This window comes from Trichechus manatus, unplaced genomic scaffold, assembly GCF_000243295.1.
Source record: "Trichechus manatus latirostris isolate Lorelei unplaced genomic scaffold, TriManLat1.0 scaffold00040, whole genome shotgun sequence".
Lineage (NCBI taxonomy): Eukaryota > Metazoa > Chordata > Mammalia > Sirenia > Trichechidae > Trichechus > Trichechus manatus.
In genome coordinates, this window is record NW_004443976.1 from 11020578 (window position 1) to 11041016 (window position 20439).

Genomic DNA, 20439 nt, shown 5'->3' on the forward strand with positions numbered 1-20439 from the left:
AAGAAAAACCAAAGCATTGTTAAGCATTGATATCTTGAATTTACATAATGGTCTAATGCTAGTTAAGTAGGTATGTTTCAACAACAACTCACGTCTCTCCTATGAGGCCCACTAGGCTTTGAAGTGGTTAGTTTTTTTGCCACTCAGGCTGTGGTTCCCACCTGTGTTCCACACATTTGAAAGGTGTTAGACATCTTCTGTCTGAAGGTACTGGGTGTCACAGTGCGTGCAGTCAGAAGGGAGTGGGAAATTGGGAAGAGGAGAAAACCTAGAAGACGCCCACCCCATTAGAGATGCGGTTCTAGCACACGAGAAATTTAAGGTGGAGGAAAGTAACAGAGAATCTTCGTTTGGCTCGTACATAGATCGTTCTACTTTTAAAGTCGCTGCAGCTGCTTGTTTAGAGCAGAAATCTCACATTACCTGTGGTTGAGAGGAGATTTGCTTCTGTGCACCTTATACCTGGATTTAGAAGGTACTTCAGGGCATACTGGGGCCCTGGTGGTGCAGTGGTTAAGTGTTTGGCTGCTAACCAAAAGGTCAGCAGTTCAAATCTACCAGCCGCTGTTTAGAAACTCTGTGGGGCAGTTCTACTGTGTCCTATAGGGTTGCTATGAGTTGGAATCGACTCAGCGGCAACGGGCTTGGGCTTTGGCTTCAAGGCATACTAGTAGTAACTTCCAGTTAACTTTCATGCAAACACATGAATACATTTCCTTGGTGTTTGTTCCCTCTTGCCCCACCACCAAAAATTGTTTGGGAATTTACATAAGTAAGGGAATAGAAATATTTAATATTAATACTGTTGATGACTATATGATTTGTTGTTTGAGTGCTCAAATACTAACCGAAAAGTTGGTGGTTCCAACCTACCAAGCAGTGCCCTGAAAGAAAGGCCTGGCGATCTGCTTCCATAAAGACTGTAGCCAAGAAGACCCTATGGAGCTCAGTTCTACTCTGTAACACATGGGGTCATCATGAGTTGGGATCAACTTGACAGCAACGGGTTTTGGTTTGGTTTTATTCTATTTATTAATAGAAACATAAAATCTGATGGACATTTTTTAATCCCTGTAAGAGTTTATTATAACAGGCAACCTAACTATTGCATGTAGAATGGCAGGGATAATGATTCCCTTGATGTTCCTTTCAAAATAGAGAGTGAGGGTGGTATTTTCCAGAAGGACAATACCTAAGAAAATACACTGCAGTGGCACCCTGCCTGTCCCATAGCCTGTCTCACTGCTTCTCTTGAAAACAACCCAGCTGCCTCCCAACTTGGGGGTGGGGAGTGGTAGTAGGTGAGCCTCTGAGCTCAGAAAGCGTTTTACAATACCTTGATATTGTCTCTGACCACTCACTATATAGAAACAGTCTCCCAAACCTGTTGTTCTTTAGAAATACCCAGTTAAAAAGAGAGTAGTAACATCTTGACATTAAAGGATGAAGTAGAAAAAATTAAAAGGAGACACAGTATAATAATAGCTATTCATAATCATGCTGTCAGAGAGTCATTTAGAAAAGATTAAAGTAGGTTTGGGATCCTATTTCAGAAAGTAATATTTTCATTAAAAGGGATTTAAAATGTAAAACTTATGGTAGAAAGATGGAAGTTTCCATTATCTTAATATGAAACTTTATTTCTCAGAGTTGTCAGATGAATGGGGTATCTTGAGCTACCTGCCACTCTGAACCCTGGCTCATCTAGAATTACCGCATCTTAGTTGCCTTTGACTGTAGTGTTCTTTTAGCTGCTCTGGATCCTTCCAGTCTTTTAGGTGGAGCAGCCACAGAGGAGACAGTCATCAAGTAAGGTCTCGGTGCTGGGGCTCGTTGCAGAAGGATTCTCCTGGCTTCTGCCTGCCGGCATTCTGTTGGACCATCACCTTTCTCTGACCACATTGCTATACTGTTTCATTTTTGTTTAATTATAATTTCTAATTATTTTTTTAAACAGTATTTGTGTATAGCTGGCTCTTCTCCAGTAAATATAAAAATCAAAAAACTGATTTCATGAGTATGCCCTAGAATTGGTACAAGTTCACCTGCATCTCACAGTCTTGCCATATTTGCAGCATGGTAATAAATAATGACCCAGAAGCAAGTCGAATCATCGTTGTTTACATATTTCCTTAAGCTTTCACGTGTACCCTGCTTACCTGCAAAAAGGAAACCATCCCATTGACTTTTGAGCTCCCAGAGAATGGCAAACTAGGCGCTTTTAAAGACATTTTTTAAATCGAGATATAATGCACATACCATAAAATTCACCCTTTTGAAGTATAGCATTCAGCGTATAATTTCAGTATAATCACAGGGTTGTGCAACCATCATCATTATCTAATTCCAGAATGTTTTCATTACCCCAAAAAGAAACCCTATACCCATTAGCAGTCAGTCCCCATCCTTCCCCCCACCCCATCCAGTCCTGTGAACCACTAATCTCCTTTCTGCCTCTGTGGACCTGTGGTTTTATCTAGCCTTTTTCTTAGTGAACTAATGGAGTAACATAAAATAGCCTCTCAAATGATTTTTAAACTATATATATGAAGTGATTGATGACTGTTTCCATCATCTTCCATATACTGTATTTAATAATAGTTTTAAATATTTCACAAAATATGAAATGATAATTTTTATTTAATCACCACTTAAAACAGAAACTTAAAATTATAAGTTATCCAGCCCATCATTGAATATAATTTAAATGTTCAGTTTCACCCTTCCATCCCCCAATTTCTTTTTGCCTTCTTTTATGTGTTGCTGTTTTTGGGGCCATCTACTTGGAATTAGTTTACTTACATTTTACATATTCATGACTTTTTGAGATATGTTATTCATCCATTTTCTTACCAGTACTTACTTAGCAGTTTGAGATCTCAGCCTTTGAATTATAAAACTAGTTAGAGTTTGGGCATTACCTTCTATCCTAGTAATTTGTTTTCCATGGATCTTCATAAAACTCAATTTGTTTTGGACATTAAACTGCCAAATTCAGTGGAAAAGTCTCTAGTATTTAAAGTGGCCTGCAAACCATGTCATTCATCTTGCCTCTCATTGTCAGGCTAACCCTCCTGGTGTGCTGGCCCTTTTGGATGAAGAGTGCTGGTTCCCTAAAGCCACTGATAAAACCTTTGTTGAAAAACTGGTTCAAGAGCAAGGTTCCCACTCCAAGTTTCAGAAACCTCGGCAACTGAAAGACAAAGCCGATTTTTGCATTATACATTATGCAGGGAAGGTAAGAGCCCTTGTGTTAAATAACTGGGTTAAAATTGTGGTGTTTGAAGTGTTATTGTATTTTATGAAGGTGTAACAGAGGTTTATAAATACTTAAATATTGCCTTTGAGACAGACTACTTTTTGGATTGGTCTATGAAAGTTTTTGGTTAAAACTTCAAATGTTTTTTGTTATTTGTTTCCGCATTGCACCACTTTTGGCGTTGGTCTGGTGTAGGTGGACTACAAGGCAGACGAGTGGCTGATGAAGAACATGGACCCTCTGAATGACAACGTGGCCACCCTTTTGCACCAGTCCTCAGACAGATTTGTGGCAGAGCTTTGGAAAGATGGTAAGAATGTGCTTATGTTTATAATTAAACTCAGCTGGAGTCTTTTACAATTAAAGTTTATGTATGGTTCTTTTATATGTATGTACATGTATATACATTTTATTTTAAAACTCTCTCTCTCCCTAGAGCAGGGCTGCCGTTATATTGGAGTTTATCCATTTTAAGAATACTTAGGTTAAGAAATGGATAACAAGACATTTGCCCCTCTTGGTCAGATGCTGCGGGGAGAGGGGAACGTTCTAGGCCTAGAGCCATAAAGAACTGCCCATATGCCTCAGGCCACCCCAGTCCCAATTCAGCTATAACCCAAGGGCCTGGGGACACAAAAACGGAGAGCCCTGTAGACGTGCATTTTCTCACTAAGCTGCATCCTCAAGCAGTGCTCGGCCCTCTGTGAGCACACATACACAGACACAATGGCTGGTGAATAAACTCTCTCAAATACCCTGCATACACAGCAGTTACTTTTACTTCTGTCAGTCCTCATAGTTCATTTATTTACTTGAACACCAGTGAAGATTTGATGACTTTATCTTAGATTAGAAAGTTTTGCTAGTACCAGAAAAACAGAAGTTCTATGTGTCTTTATGCATAGTGGGAACCAGTATCTTCTTTTAGAACTCAGCTCTCCCAGCTGTCTTCCATCCGGGTTCTGTATCATCTCTTCACTGGGCGTATGCCATGCGAGACCTCAGCCCTGGATCTGCCCCTGCTCAGGCCGTGACTGATGCCAGTCCTCTTAGGGCAGCCTGGCTCTTTTCTGCTTCTTCTCGAGCATCTCCAGATCTTGTAATCTAGCTGTCTTCTCAGGAGAGGGGAGGAAACACACAAAGCAGAAAAGCAGGAGGTTAGGGTGGTTGGAGCAAAAAGAAAGAAGAAAGAACAGAGAAAGTGAGTAGGGGCAGAGATCACCATATAAAAGAAATTTGCTCAAGAATGATGATTTCTTCCGATGAAGTAAATGTTAGGGTGCCTTGGGGGTGGGCTACATGCATGTGTCCTGGGAAGAGATTGTGGGCCTGAGGGAGACTCGTCAAAAAGATCAGATTTCCACCAAGTAAAACGGAAGCTCCTAGTCTTTGTACCTTTCAGTGAAAATCTTCAGCTGGCTACTGAGTGCACACTGTGCTACTTCCAACAATCTAGTAAGTCGATGGACGGGGCCTGAGGACTGAGAAGAGGAACCTAGTGTGGACTTTGCAGTGTCGTGCTATAATAGATGAGGTACCCCTAACCCAGTAGCTAGGAAACGTTTAGAGTAGGGTATGAGAAACTGGAACTAGAGCTGAAAAGGACCGAACTCTGGTTATCACAGGGTCCACAGTGCTGGAAAGGCCAGTGCTGGTGAGTTGGAAATGCGGATGGAGGAGGAAGGAGTAATATAGGCAATAATGAGTATTTGCATTCTTTGGGGAATTAATTCCATTAAGACTGTATTGGGCTCTATGCAATACTCAGCCCTCTCCTTCTGGGACATTTTTAAGATCTTAAAGAGTACAGGAAAGGGAGTGAGATATGTGGCATACGTGGTAAATGCTGTGTGAACGGAACAAAATGAGTTTACAGGAAGGGGCTTTTCCTGGGTGCTAAGGTAGATTGCTATGAAGAAGGAGGCATTTTTTTCTCGTCCTGGAAGGATTTGTTGTATAAATAATGGAATCTAACCTTTACTGAGCACTAACTAAGTGCCGGGCAGTGTTTTAAGCACTAATTTATAAGTGTTTAACATTTAGGTGTGTAGGTTTACATGCGTTAACTAGGGAGGGTAGTATTTTTATAAGTGAAGTTGGCGTGAGGGAGGGAAAGGTAAGAATGATCCCATTATGGAAGTGGAAAACCACAGCAAGTATTCAGCTAAGGGTGAGTGTTCCATTTTGGCTTCAGAGTAGGGCTGGGCAAAAAGGGAGGGCGAGTAGGAAGTGAGTCTGAGGTAATAGATTAAGACTGAGGTAATAGGTTAAGATCAGACTGTGGAGAATCCTGATTGCCAGTCTCAAGTGGAATTCAGACGTCATTGGATAAAATAGCGCAAAGCCACCAAAGCTTTGTGAGCCAGGAGAGTAACACAGTTGAACTTGAGGAAGTGCACCTGGCAGTGGCTTATAGGATGGATGAAAGGGAGAGGATATGGCATTGGGGAGCTCAGTTATGAGGCTAATAGACAGGTCTAGTGGGAATGGAAGGAATGCCTAAGAAAAAAAGAGTGGAGGAATGGAGTTTGTTCTGTTAAGAGAAGCAGATATTTTGGGAGTAACCAGTTGCCACAGAGTTGATTCTGAATCATGGCATCCCTGCGTGTGTCAGAGACTGTGCGTGCTCCATAGGGTTCTCAATAGCTGATTTTTTAGAAGTAGATTGCCAAGCCTTTCTTCCAAGTCACCTCCAAAAGCTGATGATCTAGTTGAGAAATCAGGAGATACACAGAATAATAGGACTGAGCTAGTCTTTATTTAGCTCCCAATATCCTGGGCATTCTCCTTCTGTTTTCTTTTCATTCCATGTCTTTATCCCCAGATATCGGGAAGGATGTTGGCAGCAGTACAGTGGTTCAGAAGTTTTAGAATGTGAGATTGGCAGGCGAGGGAGGAGGTGGGAGCTGGAACGATCAGTACAAATTATGTCTCACAGATGACGTGTTATATAGGTGGGACTGTGTCTGCAGGTTCTTTAACTGCATTTTTGCGCTTTCCACTTAATAGATACAGAAACGTTATGTATTGGATTACATAAATGCTTAGAGGAAACCTTGCAACCTTGTGGAGCTCCTTCGGTCCCCACCCGAGCCTGTTTATCTGCACTTGGTCCAGTGCTCTGGCCTCCCAGACGGCACTGTTTGCACGCCCAGGGTACAGCCCTTTACTTCTAAAGGCATGCAGCTTGGGGGCGTGGTTGGCCACTTTTGTCAAAATAGGCTAAGAAAAATCTTAACTCACCCCAAGTTTGATTGGCTGTGCTGCTTCTGCCCTGAAATAATGCTGTTTGCTGTCCTGATGATGCTGCTATTCACAGAAGTCCTGTTGTCCAGCAGCTGAGGTGGACAGTTACTCAGTGTAACCCCCAGTGAAGCTCTCAAAGGCCACGTGCTATCGGGAGGGCGCATCTGCAGCGTGAAGGGCAGGAGAGAGGCGAGACCTTGGTGGCCAGTTTTGAGGACCATATGTCTCACGCAGAAAGTCAGCGGCAGACACAGAAGTCTGAAGAGGGTTCCAAGGTGGAGAACTCATCACCACTGCTCACCTTGGATGTAGAGCCCTCTTGGGACAAGGGGAGCTTTTTCTCTAGGAAAAGGAAATAGCCCTGGAAAAACACCTAATTATTTCCTCTTTTTACACCCACTTAAATGCAAAAGAAGAAAATGACAGGTTGGCCATGCCTGTAACATAGTTTGCCTATGGAGATGCAATACATTGAGTGTAAAGCATCTTGTGTTAAAACAGAGTTTATGTTAGGGTTTTATGGAATTTGCCCAAGGCCAAACCAAGAGCAATAAGATTTATTGGTGGCAGCCCTGCCCTAGAGATTCATAGTGCCCTACTTTTTGCTAAAAGATGTTATATTGGAATCTGTCTCCCAGCTAGCGACATAGAACATCTTGCCACTTCTTGAGGCTTGTATACAGAAAAAACTAAAGATTGCCTTTTCATGTAAATGTGCCTCTTAGGGTATCTTCGTGAGTAACAATATAAGCAATAAGTATCTTATAACTTATGATTTGAAGTTATTTTAAGTTTAATTGGCAGAATCCTAAAAGATTGTATATCTCATTGCAGATTTTAACATTTTGCTGCGACAGAACTTAATTTTGTTTTCCTTAATGGTAGTTACCTGTCTTTCAGGAATTTGTATTTGAAGTAAATTATCTTTCAGAAGTCTGTATTGGAAATAAAATTATACATTGGTATGAATTTTTAACACAGCAAAAGCCACTTTTGCTTATTTACATTTCTCGTAGTGCTCTAACTTACTGCAGTCTTGTCCTGATTTGCTAGCTGCAAGATAATTTTATGAAAGATAACTCTAGTACCTAGTTACTCTGAAATTTCTTCCTTCGTTTTACATAAGAGATAATTATTTAACATTGATAAAATGCTCACACCTGGGGGTGAGAATGTGCTCTTTTGATGTAGTTTAAATTTATTTTATAAGGAACTTTGTCCAGATATGCAGATTCTCTATCTAATCAGTAACGTTTGCATGGAATCTGCTCTGGACAAGCTACTTCTGTAGCCCAATTTCAAAGTTTACTTGTGATGTCAAATGTCTTTCACACTAACTGAAGTGTTTGTGTATCTGCTCTTCTGTCCTCCTGTTTTTGCTGTTTCTCTGCTTTAGAGATTCAGAATATTCAGAGAGCTTCTTTCTATGACAGTGTTTCTGGTCTTCATGAGCCACCAGGTGAATGTATAAAGCCTGTAGGTCTTCCAAAACAGAAGGGTTTTAAGCCCAGGAAAAAAAACTTGTGGGGGTGGGGCTGGCAGGGGAGGCTGGGGAGGGCAGGGTAGCTTGGGGGGCTGTGGTTGGTTTCTGGGTTTCTGTTTTGTTTTGCTCATAGGCCTGCATGAACCTTTCATTTCATGCTCCGTTTTATTATACTTCAAGGCAACTGTTTGAGTGCATAAACAATTCACTTGCTACTGCCTACACATTGCTTCTGATTTTATGCGTAGCACTTACAGCACTGCATATTAAAAGGTATGCCATTACCTTTTCCGATAATGCCATTTTGATACACAGTCCTCTACAAGAATTGTTAGGTATTGATCTGCTAAATAATTATTTTCTTTGTCTTTGAGTCACCATTAAATTTTCAACTGTAAGCATTTTTTTTTTTTTTTTTTTTAAGTCACCAGCATTTTGTGAACAATGACATATTTATGTTAGGTATTTTAGTCTCACCATTGTACCTTTTGTTTGGAATTTGTGTGCATATTTGGCTACTTGGCTTTTTCTTTTGAACTGGAGACGTTGAAACTACCTACAAGGCTCGGTATGTGCAAGTCAAGACTAAGAGTTAGTAGAATTCGTACGTTGAACTTGAAATGAGAAGTTTTGGACTTTGTGATCTGAATCCTTAGCCCTGTTGTAAAACAGCCTAATGGTGAGAGGGCCAAGAAAGCCCAATATAGAAATGAAGAACACCTAACCTTCCAGTTGTTGAATGAAATTGACAAGTAGCAAAATCTGAATATAAAGTTCAATTTATCTCATAAAATTTCCATTACGATTTGGAACATGATAATCCTGAGATCCAAATCCATCTCAAAACTTATTTTAAACATTTTTGAAGGAATGTGCCTATTTTAATCCAAGTCAAGATTCCTGCCACCAACTCTAGCTCACATACTGTGCAAGCATGGGGGAGTAGGGGAATAGATTACACCAAAGAACGCATGCGCTGTAATGAAACTACCGCGGAGGAACTCTAAAGGAAGAAATCGTAATCATCTTCGGCCTTAGAAGTACTGAAAACAGAGGAAGTGACGAGAGAGAGAGAGAGAGCGAGCGAGCTAGGAGGTAGTTTTAAGCTTATGGTCTGCCTGGGACTTGTGTTTTGTTAAAAGGTTAGTGCTTGATGTTTGCGATTTTCTGCCAAAGTAGATTATTCCATGACTTTAGATTAATTCCCTTTAACTCTTGGATTTCCTGTCTCTTAAAAGTTCCAGACTCTGAGCTCTTTGAGAACAGGGGTAGTGCCAGTTTTTGCTCACCGTCAGGTCCTGTGCACCGAGCACAAAGTAGGCACGCCAGAAATGAGTCGTTGGGTGTGGGAATGGGTGGATGGGTGGGTGCGTGGGTACTCCACACTCCATTTTCAGATGCAGCAGCTTCGTCTACCATTCCCACCTGTGGCCTCTCCCTCTCCTAAAACATGAATACTCTTCCTTGTGGGACCACGATCTCTGGGTGTGTAGACCAGGGATTTTTTTGTACCAATAGGCTCAAGTGCGAGCAACCCTGAGACGACAGCAGTCTGGCAGGGAGCCTGCTCATTTACCCCGTCCTAGCCTCACCTTCCTGCTGAGAGTGCTTCTGGCTCGGTCTCTTTCTGGGAGGCGTCCTTTGGTTGAGGCGCTTCACCAAACCACATACCAGGGGTCAGCCTCTGCTTCTGCTTAAGGTCTGTCCATGTACCATGGCCTGGTCTTTGAAATTGTATATACTAATTTTATAGCAGAGTATTTTTCTCCTCAAAATGTGCTTAATGGGTTCAAAGGAGACCTCAGGGAAGGGCAAGGAGTTTAAAAACGAAAATTTAGAGGCATTAATATTTTCAGTAATTTCTCAGAAGACAGTGGATGAAGGAGTTTTTAGGATCCAAATTGTGATTGCCTTTAACATGCTAACATGTAGTAAGCATCTCTGTAAAGGAGATGACATAATGCTAAGATGGACCCTGTGCTTCTGAGTACATTAATAGTGTTAGGAAAATAGCATCATGAAGTACATGCAGGCTTTTGAGAATAAAAATGACAGACTGGGGTAGAGTTTCCAAAAAAATAATAATAATAAGGGCAGAAGAGAAAAGAATAGCAGAGAACAGGATTCCTAGAGGCAGAATACATGGTTCCTTGCAGTTTCTTCTATAAACCAAAGGACTGTTTTCTTCTAAAGACATTTTGAAAGTCTAGACTTCAGAGATAAACCAGGAATGGAGATGCAAGCAGAATGAACCAGCAGGAGGGATTGTAACTTCAAAGTTACAGGCAGGGCTTTTGGACTGAAAGGGTCTGTGATAGCAGGGATGATCAATGGCTTTGGACCTGATCCAGACAATGTTGGAGGGAAAAACTACATGTCTGATCTGCCTTAGCCTATGTAGTCCATACCTGAGTTTTCCTTCACAGAGCAGTACCATTTAGGTTCGTTGAACCTCCGTGAGTGCTGGATTGCAGCTGTCAGATTTAGAAGGGTATGCCAGAGAACATGTAGGAAGTACCACGAAGCAGGTTTTAAGTGTTGATGGAGAAATGCCCCCACTGCTTTCAGTCTCATAGACGCAGCACCTGAAGTGGGACAGCAGAATTCACTTGTGACTCAGAAGTGGCAAGGATAGGCCGGCTCCCTGCACTTCCCGCTTTGTCACAAGCTCTTTGGAGTCTCCCTTCATCCTCTGATGTCCACTGAATTCTTAATACCTTCTATCTGTAATTTAGGGGAGAAACTGTTACCTTAGCCATGCTTGAAACATAGAAATCAGCGTGTTCTGGCTTCAAAAATTTTGAACCAGTCTTTTTTATTGTTGTCCCACTATGTCGTTAAAGGCAGCTCCACCTAGAATCTAGTAATGTGACTGGTAAATGGTGATCGTTTAATCTCCTTACAGATTCTATCCATTGGCCATAATCTCTTTTTATAATGCCATTTTAGAATCTGTGGTTTAGGTCTGATGCAATTTATAGGTTTAGTTACATTGTTACATTATCATCATTTTCAATGGATGACTTTTTTTGTTGTAATATTGTTTTTTCTTTTCTTTTTGGGGGGTAATATATTTATTTCCTTCTTTTTTTTTAACCTTGAATTAGTTGGGAGCTCAAGGAGAAGCAGTTTTCAGGTGTGGCAGCTTGAGTTCCTGAGGTCAGGTGGGGACAGTGGCGCGGAGTTCTCTGGGTTATTGTGAGCACTGGATGAGGCAGTGTGAGCCTGAACCTGGCGCATGGGAAGTGCTCAAGTTCACGGTGTCTGGAGTTGCACTTGCCATGGCTGCTGCAGCTGCTATTATACCTTTGTTGCTGCTGTCCTTGAAATTATTTAAAAGACAGAGAAACTCAATAAATGTTTATTTCCTCAGTTTTTGTTTAAGTCCTTGTTTATTCATAATGACACAAGGCCAGGCTGGTAGGCAGTGCCAGCATGAGTAGGTGCAGGGGAGCTGGCAGAGGCCCAGCAGGGGCAGGAGCAGGAGAACGACCGTCAGGAGGACTGGGACTTCTGCTGCCCAGACAGCTTTGGCTTCTGCCAGGGATGGGACTAGGCATGGGAGTTAAAGGGAACACTACCAAGTTCAGCTTAATATTGGTGCTGGGGATAAAGAATATGGCTTTCTTCTTAAATTACGTCCTCCCTATTAGCCTATGGGCTTCCTGGAATTTTTCCCAACATTTCCAAATACTCTAGAACAATTAATAGATTGTATTTGTTATTACTGTATAATAGGGATATTACAGAGATATCTGTAATGTTAAGATTGTTTCTGGGAATTCATAGCAGTTAAATATTTGTTTCCGAATCTGTTTTTAACTCTTAGTAGCATTTTTGTCTAGGTTAGGGTAGTATTGTCTTTGTGTAAATGAGTATTTATTGAGAACCTACTACATGCCTAGCACAGTGCTGGGTGCTTGGAGGCCTTCCGTAAGAAGTGCATGACATAGTTCTTAACTATCACTATCCAGTTGTTGAAATTAACTGATTAAAATAGATTTCTCCCCTTTTTTGTTTCTAGCTATATTGACTAGAGTGGATTTCTGAAAAGTGGCTTAAATACTTAAGAATTAAATTTAGTAGCACGAGTGTTGCGGCCCGTGCGTGGATTTGAAAAACATAAAAATCTCATAGACCTCTTGTTTCCTGAGATTGTCCGCTGGGAGAGGGACCGATTAAGAATTCTAGCACCAGATAATATCATTCCTTATAAAAATTGTTGATGGCTTAATGAGATAGATAATTAACAAATAATGTTTTTTTTTCCTCTCTTAAACTGTGAATGTACCCTTGCAGATTTCAGCTCACATAACTCATCTAATTTCTGACCGTCCAAATAAGCTGACCAGATTTTATAGATTTATAAATAAGGTTAGTGTAAAATACTTTGAAGTCTTTTCAGGCTACCAGAGAACCAAATAATGGATTCAAGTGCCCACCAGCAACCCTACCGAGGTTTTCCAGGTGCTTCAGATAGAGGCTGTTTGTAGCAGTGGGATCAACAAGCCAGTCTTTACACTGAATCCATGATTTTGAGACACTGGGTTTTTAGTAGTGATATTAGATCTTAGAAGGAACAGCACTGCTCATGTCTAGAACCTGCTGGAGTCTTGTCTTGGCATTTTGGGCCTTTCTCTGCTTCCTGCTCTCACCATTTTCGACAAGAAAATACTCCTTTAAAATAGAGGTTTTTCTGGGTCTTGATTTTTAAGTGAAATCATATATTATTAGTGTGGCTTAAATTATTTAATGATTTCCTCCCAGGTGTTTCTCTTTTACCGACGAGATAAATTTGCTCACTGGTAAAATCTAAACGAATTAAATCTGTTTAATTAAATTTTTAAATAAAAAAAGAACTGAAAGTCTAAAGCACTAATTTTTTAAAAATCTGAATATTTATCTTTGGATTACCCTTATTAAAATTATTTGAAAACCAAGTTAATTATAATTATATTTTTTGTTTACTACCTCCCCCACCCCAAAAAAAAAAAATACACATTCTCTCTCTCTCTCTCTCTCACACACACACACACACACACAAAACCCCACCCCAAAAAAAAAAAAAACAAACGCCGCTTGCAACTGCATTACTAGACAATGACATCATGTTGTGTTTAAAAACTGCCCTTGCAGGCTGAAGTACTACAAAACCAATGCAGTCTCATCCCTGCAAAGAAAACATGGTGCTCTTTTTTGTTGTGGTCGTGATTTGTTCTGGTAAATTTTGTGTTCTGTCAGCAGGCATTTATTAAACAGCTGATTTGTGCCAGGCACTGTGCTCAGTTCAGCACAGATTATCTGAGCCTGGTGGCCAGAAGGGCCAGGGAGAGCTTGGACAGACCCTCCAGACCCTGAGTGTGTGGATGCTGGGGAAGCTCGCTCAGTGAGGAGACACTCAGAATGGTGCAGAAGGATCCATCCTGGGCAGTTTGAAGCCTGGACGAGGGAGTAGCTTACTTGGCCTATAGTCCAGGTGGAAACTGGAGCCTAAGAAGACTTACCGGAGGAAATTAAGTAGAAGAATGGGGGTTTCAAAGTGATTAAGAATATACTGGGACGACTGCAGGCAGTGGGCACTAGGCAGAGAAAAGGTGGGAGATGTGAGCGCTTTGGGACTTTGAGAAAATGCATCTGGTTTGTAACAGCTGAACTCAGGTGCGTGAGTGAAAGGGGCCAGTGTGGTGGCTCTTCGAGCATTGACTGTTTTTCAGGCACCTCACCACTCCATGAGGTGGGTCACCTCACCTCCTTTTCACAGAGGAGGAAGCAGGCTTGGCAAAGTTGGGTAACTTGCCCCAAAACCTCACAGCTCCTGAGGGGTAGGTGTTTCTCACTCTTCCCATTCTCTTCTTCATCACTATGCTATACCAGGAAAAAACCAAACCCGTTGCCATCAAGTCAATTCCGACTCATAGCGACCCTATAGGACAGTAGAACTGCCCCAAGTGCTATACTGTTTGGGCTAAATTGTTTGGATGGTATCCTACAGGCTGTGGGAGAAATGGGGGGATTTTAAGTGTAAGAATAAGTAACTTATACAAATTGGGACATCTTTGAGAGAAAGAGGGTGCTGTTAATCATCGTACTGGGACAAAAGGCATAATGGAAAGACCACTGGAACAGCAGGAGTGGAGGATGAAATGGGACGAGGGGGAGGGGAGGTCACAGGGAGGAAGCCAGTGAGGAGGTTATTGCAGAATCTGTGCAAAAATAAGAGTCCAAACGAGGGCAGTGGAGTGGAGGGGCTGGATTGAAGACATCTGGAAGTTGGGCTTGACCAGTCTTGGTGAGCAGCAGGATGTGAAGGGGGACCTGAGGCTGACCCCTGGTTCCTGGCTGGAGGAACCAGTGGTCTCATTTGAATAGGAAGTACAGGAGGAGGAGCAGGATGGAGGGTAGGGGCAGAGACTGGGCTCCATTTTAGGGTCATGACCTCCAGTCCTCACTTCTGTTTTACTTCCTCCCCATTTCTGGCCACTGCTCATCTTCCTTCTCTAGCTGCCCATTCTCTCTCCTTGGAGCTTGGTCCCAGGCCCTCATCTCTTTTTGCTCTTCGTTTAGGAGGTCCCGTCCAGCCCCGTAACTTTAAATACTATCGTTAAGTCAGCAACTCCCACATGCACGTTTTTTAGTCCTCTCTTCTTAGCAGCGGGCTGTCTTGACGTTTTATCTCCACGCTGATGTCTCACAGTCATCCCAAATGTAGATAAGAGTTCCGATCCTACCTTCCCACCATACAACCCACTTCCCTTTCATCGTCCCCATGTATGTAATGGACGCTCAAGCCAAAATCCTGGCAGTTATTCTTAAAATGTCCCTCTCCCTTATTCTCTGTATCAAATTAATCAGAAAAGCAAGTTGATTCTTTCATCAAAGTATGTCTTGGATCTGCCTTCTTTACCCGTCTCCTCCATAATCTCACTAATTCAAGCTGCCCCCTGTGTCTCCTAGAGCCTGGACTACTCTGTGGGCGCCTGTCTGGTCTCCAGCCCTGCCCCGTCCATTCTGTGTGTAGCAGCCAGCGTGAACATCCAGACCTTCCCATCGTCCTAAGAATAGAAGAAAAACCTCAACATGGCCCATGAGGCCCCCGTGCCATCTCACCCGTCTGCTTTTCCCGTCATGTCGCTCACACTCCTTCCTCCTTGTGTTAGCTCTTTATCGTAATGCGTTGTTGGCACTAGTCCTCCTGCCTCTGGACCCTCACACCTGCTGTTCCCACCGCCTGGAGTGGTCTTCCCTCCACTGGCCCATTAGCCTTTGGGCGTTAAATGTCACCTCTCCAGAGAACTCCCTCACCATGCATCTCTCCCATAGCACCCTGCTCTTTCAACGTATTTCTCACTGTAATTATAAATGTATTTAACATTTAGTTCATTTATTCACTAACATACATGTCTCAGCATCTGTTATATGCCAGATGTTATGCTCGGTGCAGAGGATGCAATGTTGAGTAGAAGCAGATGTGAAAGGCACGTAACGAGAATCTGTGGGAGATGGTTAGGCGCCTGTGTGACTTCTGGGTGGCGATGCCTTGCAGACAGTAGACTATAGGTGTTTGGTGACTAGTGCTGGATGGTCAGGTGTATCTAGTTAAACTTGTAACTGAGATCCCCTCAGATGAGATTATGGCTTGAGAAAAGCAGAGGGACAAGTAATATATGTCTGTACTTGTATCTTGCCTTATTCTAGAAAGGATTTCAGGTGAGTTTGGATCCTTAGTGAATGCCAAGATGTGCAGGAAAAGCAGAAGAGAAGTCTTCAAGGAACACGAGACTAGGGTAGCCAGAGAGGTCGCTGCGGAAACAGGACAATGTGGGCTTCATAAAAGAAGCCAGGAATGGAGAGAGTTTTTAGGTAAATGTATGAGGGTCAAGTAAAATAAGAACCAGACAGTGTCATTGCCTGAGTAGTACTGGGCAGGGCAGGAGGACAGGGAGAAGCCAGGTGGCTGCACACTGGGCGACAGTGGGAGAGGATGGGGAGTGGTGAGTGGAGTGGTGAGTGTAAACTGCTTTAGGAAGAAGCTTGGCTGTGAGGAGACCGCGAGAAGTGGGCGGATGCAGGGTTGAGGGGAGTTCATTTCTTCGTGAGGCAGGTAGGGGTAGTGGTCTCTGAGGTGGATAGATGGTTTGTGGACCCCAGAACATGAGCAGAAGGAATAGCTTTGACCTAAACCCTTGAGTCTGGTGACTTAGCTTGGGAGAAATTGTAACATAGTGTGCATGCATGGGCTGTGAAATTAAACAGACTCCATCCACCATTCTCCCAACTTCCATTTAAGACCCGCCTACGATGGGCAGTTAGCTTACCTCCGTGGGTCGTGGTTTTCTCCTCTGGAAAAACCTCATTGGATGTTGAGAGTTAAATGAGACCTTGCTCATAAGGCACTTCACCCAGTACCAGGTTCCTCTGGCTTTCTTTCGGCTTTCTTTCGTGGGGAACAAAGGAAAGAGATGGAGGTGGCTATTAGGAACAAGAGAGCATTAATAAGGGCAGGCCAGTCGGTATTCTGATTGTTTAACAAATATTTCCGTGAAGTGTTCATTCATTTAAAAAGCTTTAATGAGGGCACATTGTGCAGTCTGTGTTTTGCTAGTGGCTGGTGCCTTGTGTTTATAATCTCCTCATTAGAAGTACTGGGTCTGTGTGGATAATGTATACGTTAGCTGCTTTAATAAGAGGGTGCTGTCTGAGAAATTTAATCACGTACACATAGGAAGCTGAAGCATTTGTTCGTCTCAGAAGACTCCTTCCAATTTTTTCTTTCCCTTTAAAAAGTGTTAGTCATGCTTTGAGGAAAGAGCTGAAGAACACTCATATTTCCAGCCATCTGAACTGATGTAATCTAATCTTCCTCCAGTTGTCCCAGAAAGTTTAAGGACTTTTCTTATTGCAAATCTAATGACTAATAGAAGATAACTCTGGTCCCGAATCCCCGAGCGTATGCATTTAGAGGATTTGCATTGTACAGTTATATATTTTTATGTATATTTTTAAGACCGATTTCATATTTTTGAGACTTATAGCAGTATCAGTTTGTGTATCAATAATGCCAGCCAGTGATCTTTCATTTACCAAATAATTGTATAAGTGACAGGCAAAGTGTTCTCAAAGACAGTGAATTCTTGAAATAGCGCAGTGGAGGTCATCTGCTGGAATGTGGTAGTTTGAAGTTCTCAAAGCACTACAGTCTCCTGCCATATAAGTGTGTGGCTGTTAGTTTCACGGCTTGTGCGGTGTCAATATGCAACTGCCTTACCTATATGGCACCTCTTATCATTTGTCCCCCAAAGCTTGTGCTGCCGCACTCTCACTGTGTCTCTGCATCCCCTGTGGCAGAGGTGGATTGGCCTTATTTCCCTTTGCTTTCTTATGTTTACCAGTGGACCGTATCGTGGGTCTGGACCAAGTCACTGGTATGACCGAGACTGCCTTCGGCTCTGCATATAAAACCAAGAAGGGCATGTTCCGTACCGTCGGGCAGCTCTACAAAGAATCTCTCACCAAACTGATGGCGACTCTCCGCAACACCAACCCGAACTTTGTTCGCTGCATCATTCCCAACCACGAGAAGCGGGTATGTGTTAAACGGGTATGTGTATGCTAGTATGTGACCTTATTGATGTCAGGTTACAAAGATTAAACCGTAAAACTATTGTTTGCTTGCTTAGGCTGGGAAACTGGACCCGCATCTAGTGCTAGATCAGCTTCGCTGCAACGGGGTCCTGGAAGGAATCAGAATCTGTCGCCAGGGCTTCCCAAACCGCATCGTTTTCCAGGAATTCAGACAGAGGTAATTCTTTCTAACTTGCACTTTTTTTGTGTGAGTATCAAATAATATGAATCCGAACCGTGAGATAATGAGGAAAAATGTTTCCTCATTCTGTGGATGGGTTCAGTTTTCTTCCATATAGGAAAGGGATAATCATTATTACCTTTATATTGGAGAATGTGGAGTGCCTGCCTAATATAAAGGCTAACTGCCGTGGGTCTTCAAAGAAATGTGAGAAATGCGCCTTGTCCTTGGGGCCCTGGTAAGTTAGTTGTCAGATCAACTTAAAAAGCTGAAAGCTCACAGTTTACTCATTCAGACAGTTCTACCTGGGATTTAAGCATAAGTATTTTTAAAACTTACTTTTAATATATAAGTAGTGTATATCCCTTTTAGGAAGATTTGAAAATACAGAGAAGTTAAAAGTAAGTAAAACTCATCCAGGAATGACTCCTGATAACATTTTGGGCTGTCTCTTTCCAGCTTTTTCAATGAATATATCTGTGTATGTGTGTACACACTTGCAGTTCTGTAACTTAAAAAGGTAGGCAGTGCTTTTTCGCAACGGGTTTGCCGCCAGAACACAGGTGTTGGTGAAAACTATTGCAGAGTCTAAGCCAAAATGGGAAAGGAAAAGACCCATATCAACATCGTCGTCATTGGACACGTAGATTCGGGCAAGTCTACCACTGCTGGTCACCTGATCTACAAATGTGGTGGGATCGACAAAAGAACCATCGACAAATTTGAGAAGGAAGCTGCTGAGATGGGAAAGCGCTCCTTCAAGTATGCCTGGGTCTTGGATAAACTGAAAGCTGAACGCGAGCGAGGCATCACCATTGATATCTCCCTGTGGAAATTTGAGACCAGCAAGTATTACGTGACCATCATTGATGCCCCAGGACACAGAGACTTCATCAAAAACGTGATAACAGGAACATCACAGGCTGACCTTGCTGTCCTGATTGTTGCTGCTGGTGTTGGTGAATTTGAAGCTGGTATCTCCAAGAATGGGCAGACCCGTGAGCACGCCCTTCTGGCTTACACACTGGGTGTGAAACAACTCATTGTTGGTGTTAACCAAATGGATTCCACTGAGCCACCGTACAGCCAGAAGAGAGATGAGGAAATTGTTAAGGAAGTCAGCACCTACATCAAGAAAATTGGCTACAACCCTGACATAGTAGCATTTGTGCTAATTTCTGGTTGGAATGGTAACAACATGCTGGAGCCAAGTGCTAACATGCCTTGGTTCAAGGGTTGGAAAGTCACCCGTAAGGATGGCAATGCCAGTGGAACACGCTGCTTGAAGCTCTGGATTGCATCCTGCCACCAACTCGTCCAACTGACAAGCCGCTGCGTCTGCCTCTCCAGGATGTCTATAAAATTGGTGGTATTGGCACTGTCCCTGTGAGCAGGGTGGAGACTGGTGTCCTCAAGCCTGGGATGGTGGTCACCTTTGCTCCAGTCAACGTCACCACTGAAGTAAAAAGTCTGTTGAAATGCACCATAAAGCTTTGAGTGAAGCTCTACCTGGGGACAATGTAGGCTTCAATGTCAAGAATGTCTCTGTGAAAGATGTTCGTCGTGGCAATGTGGCTGGTGACAGCAAAAATGACCCACCAATGGAAGCAGCTGGCTTCACTGCTCAGGTGATCATTCTGAACCACCCAGGCCAAATCAGTGCTGGCTATGCACCCGTGCTGGATTGTCACACAGCTCACATGGCTTGCAAGTTCGCTGAGCTCAGAGAGAAGATTGATCACCGTTCTGGAAAGAAGCTAGAAGATGGCCCCAAATTCTTGAAGTCTGGTGATGCTGCCGTTGTTGACATGGTTCCTGGCAAGCCCGTGTGTGTTGAGAGCTTCTCTGACTGTCCTCCTCTGGGTCGTTTTGCTGTTCGAGATATGAGACAGACAGTTGCTGTGGGTGTCATCAAGGCAGTGGACAAAAAGGCTGTTGGAGCTGGCAAGGTCACCAGGTCTGCTCAGAAAGCTCAGAAGGCTAAATGAATGTTACCCATAACCCCTGCCACCCCAGTCTTAATCAGTGGCGGAAGAACGGTCTCAGAACTGTTTGTCTCAATTGGCCATTTAAGTTTAATAGTAAAAGACTGGTTAATGATAACAATGCATCGTAAAACCTTCAGAAGGAAAGGAATGTTTTGTGGACCATTTGTTTCTTTTTTGTGTGTGGCAGTTTTAAGTTATTAGTTTTTAAAATCAGTACTTTTTAAATGGAAACAACTTGACCAAAAATCTGTCACAGAATTTTGAGACCCATTAAAACAAAGTTTAATGAGGAAAAAAAAAAAAGGTAGGCAGTAAGATAGATTAGAAGGGAAGGGTTAAGAAAAAGACAAAAGGGAAAAGTTCAATGTGAAATAAAAGTGGATGAGAGCATATAACGGGAAATAGTTCTTTTACAAATTTATTGGGTATTTCCTTTAATAGTTAATTTGATTTACTGTTTTCCTTATTTCTCCGGGAAATCAGATTCCAAACATGACGGCTTTTACTGTTCCATGAAATAAAATAGGGCTACACATCGGGTCACAGCAACAACACAGGTCAAAGAAGGGCCTTTGCACTGTCCCAGAGGCAAATCTAGTGAGAAGCTCTTCCAGCCCTATGGGTTTTCAGGAACCCCCTTAGTACGGCCCCGTTGTATTAT

The 20439-nt window shown here is 42.6% G+C and overlaps 1 protein-coding gene and 1 pseudogene across 5 annotated transcripts in view; both read left to right on the top strand.

Moving 5' to 3' along the window:
- The window catches only part of MYH10 (myosin heavy chain 10), a 152081-nt gene that overhangs the window by 94716 nt on the left and 36926 nt on the right, over positions 1–20439 (top strand). For 3 of the 4 annotated variants that reach the window (XM_004375992.2, XM_023731074.1, XM_023731075.1), the window contains 4 exons: positions 3065–3238; positions 3455–3569; positions 17378–17571; positions 17666–17787. In XM_004375992.2, coding sequence (XP_004376049.1) covers positions 3065–3238; positions 3455–3569; positions 17378–17571; positions 17666–17787 — 605 coding nt within the window. Of the gene's footprint in view, positions 1–3064; positions 3239–3454; positions 3570–8085; positions 9131–17377; positions 17572–17665; positions 17788–20439 lie in introns of those variants that run through there. The other variant, XM_023731076.1, reaches the window with a different exon arrangement.
- On the top strand, positions 18230–20081 carry LOC101344862 (elongation factor 1-alpha 1 pseudogene; annotated as a pseudogene). Its single transcript, XR_186539.3, has one exon. The product of XR_186539.3 is annotated as an elongation factor 1-alpha 1 pseudogene (transcript).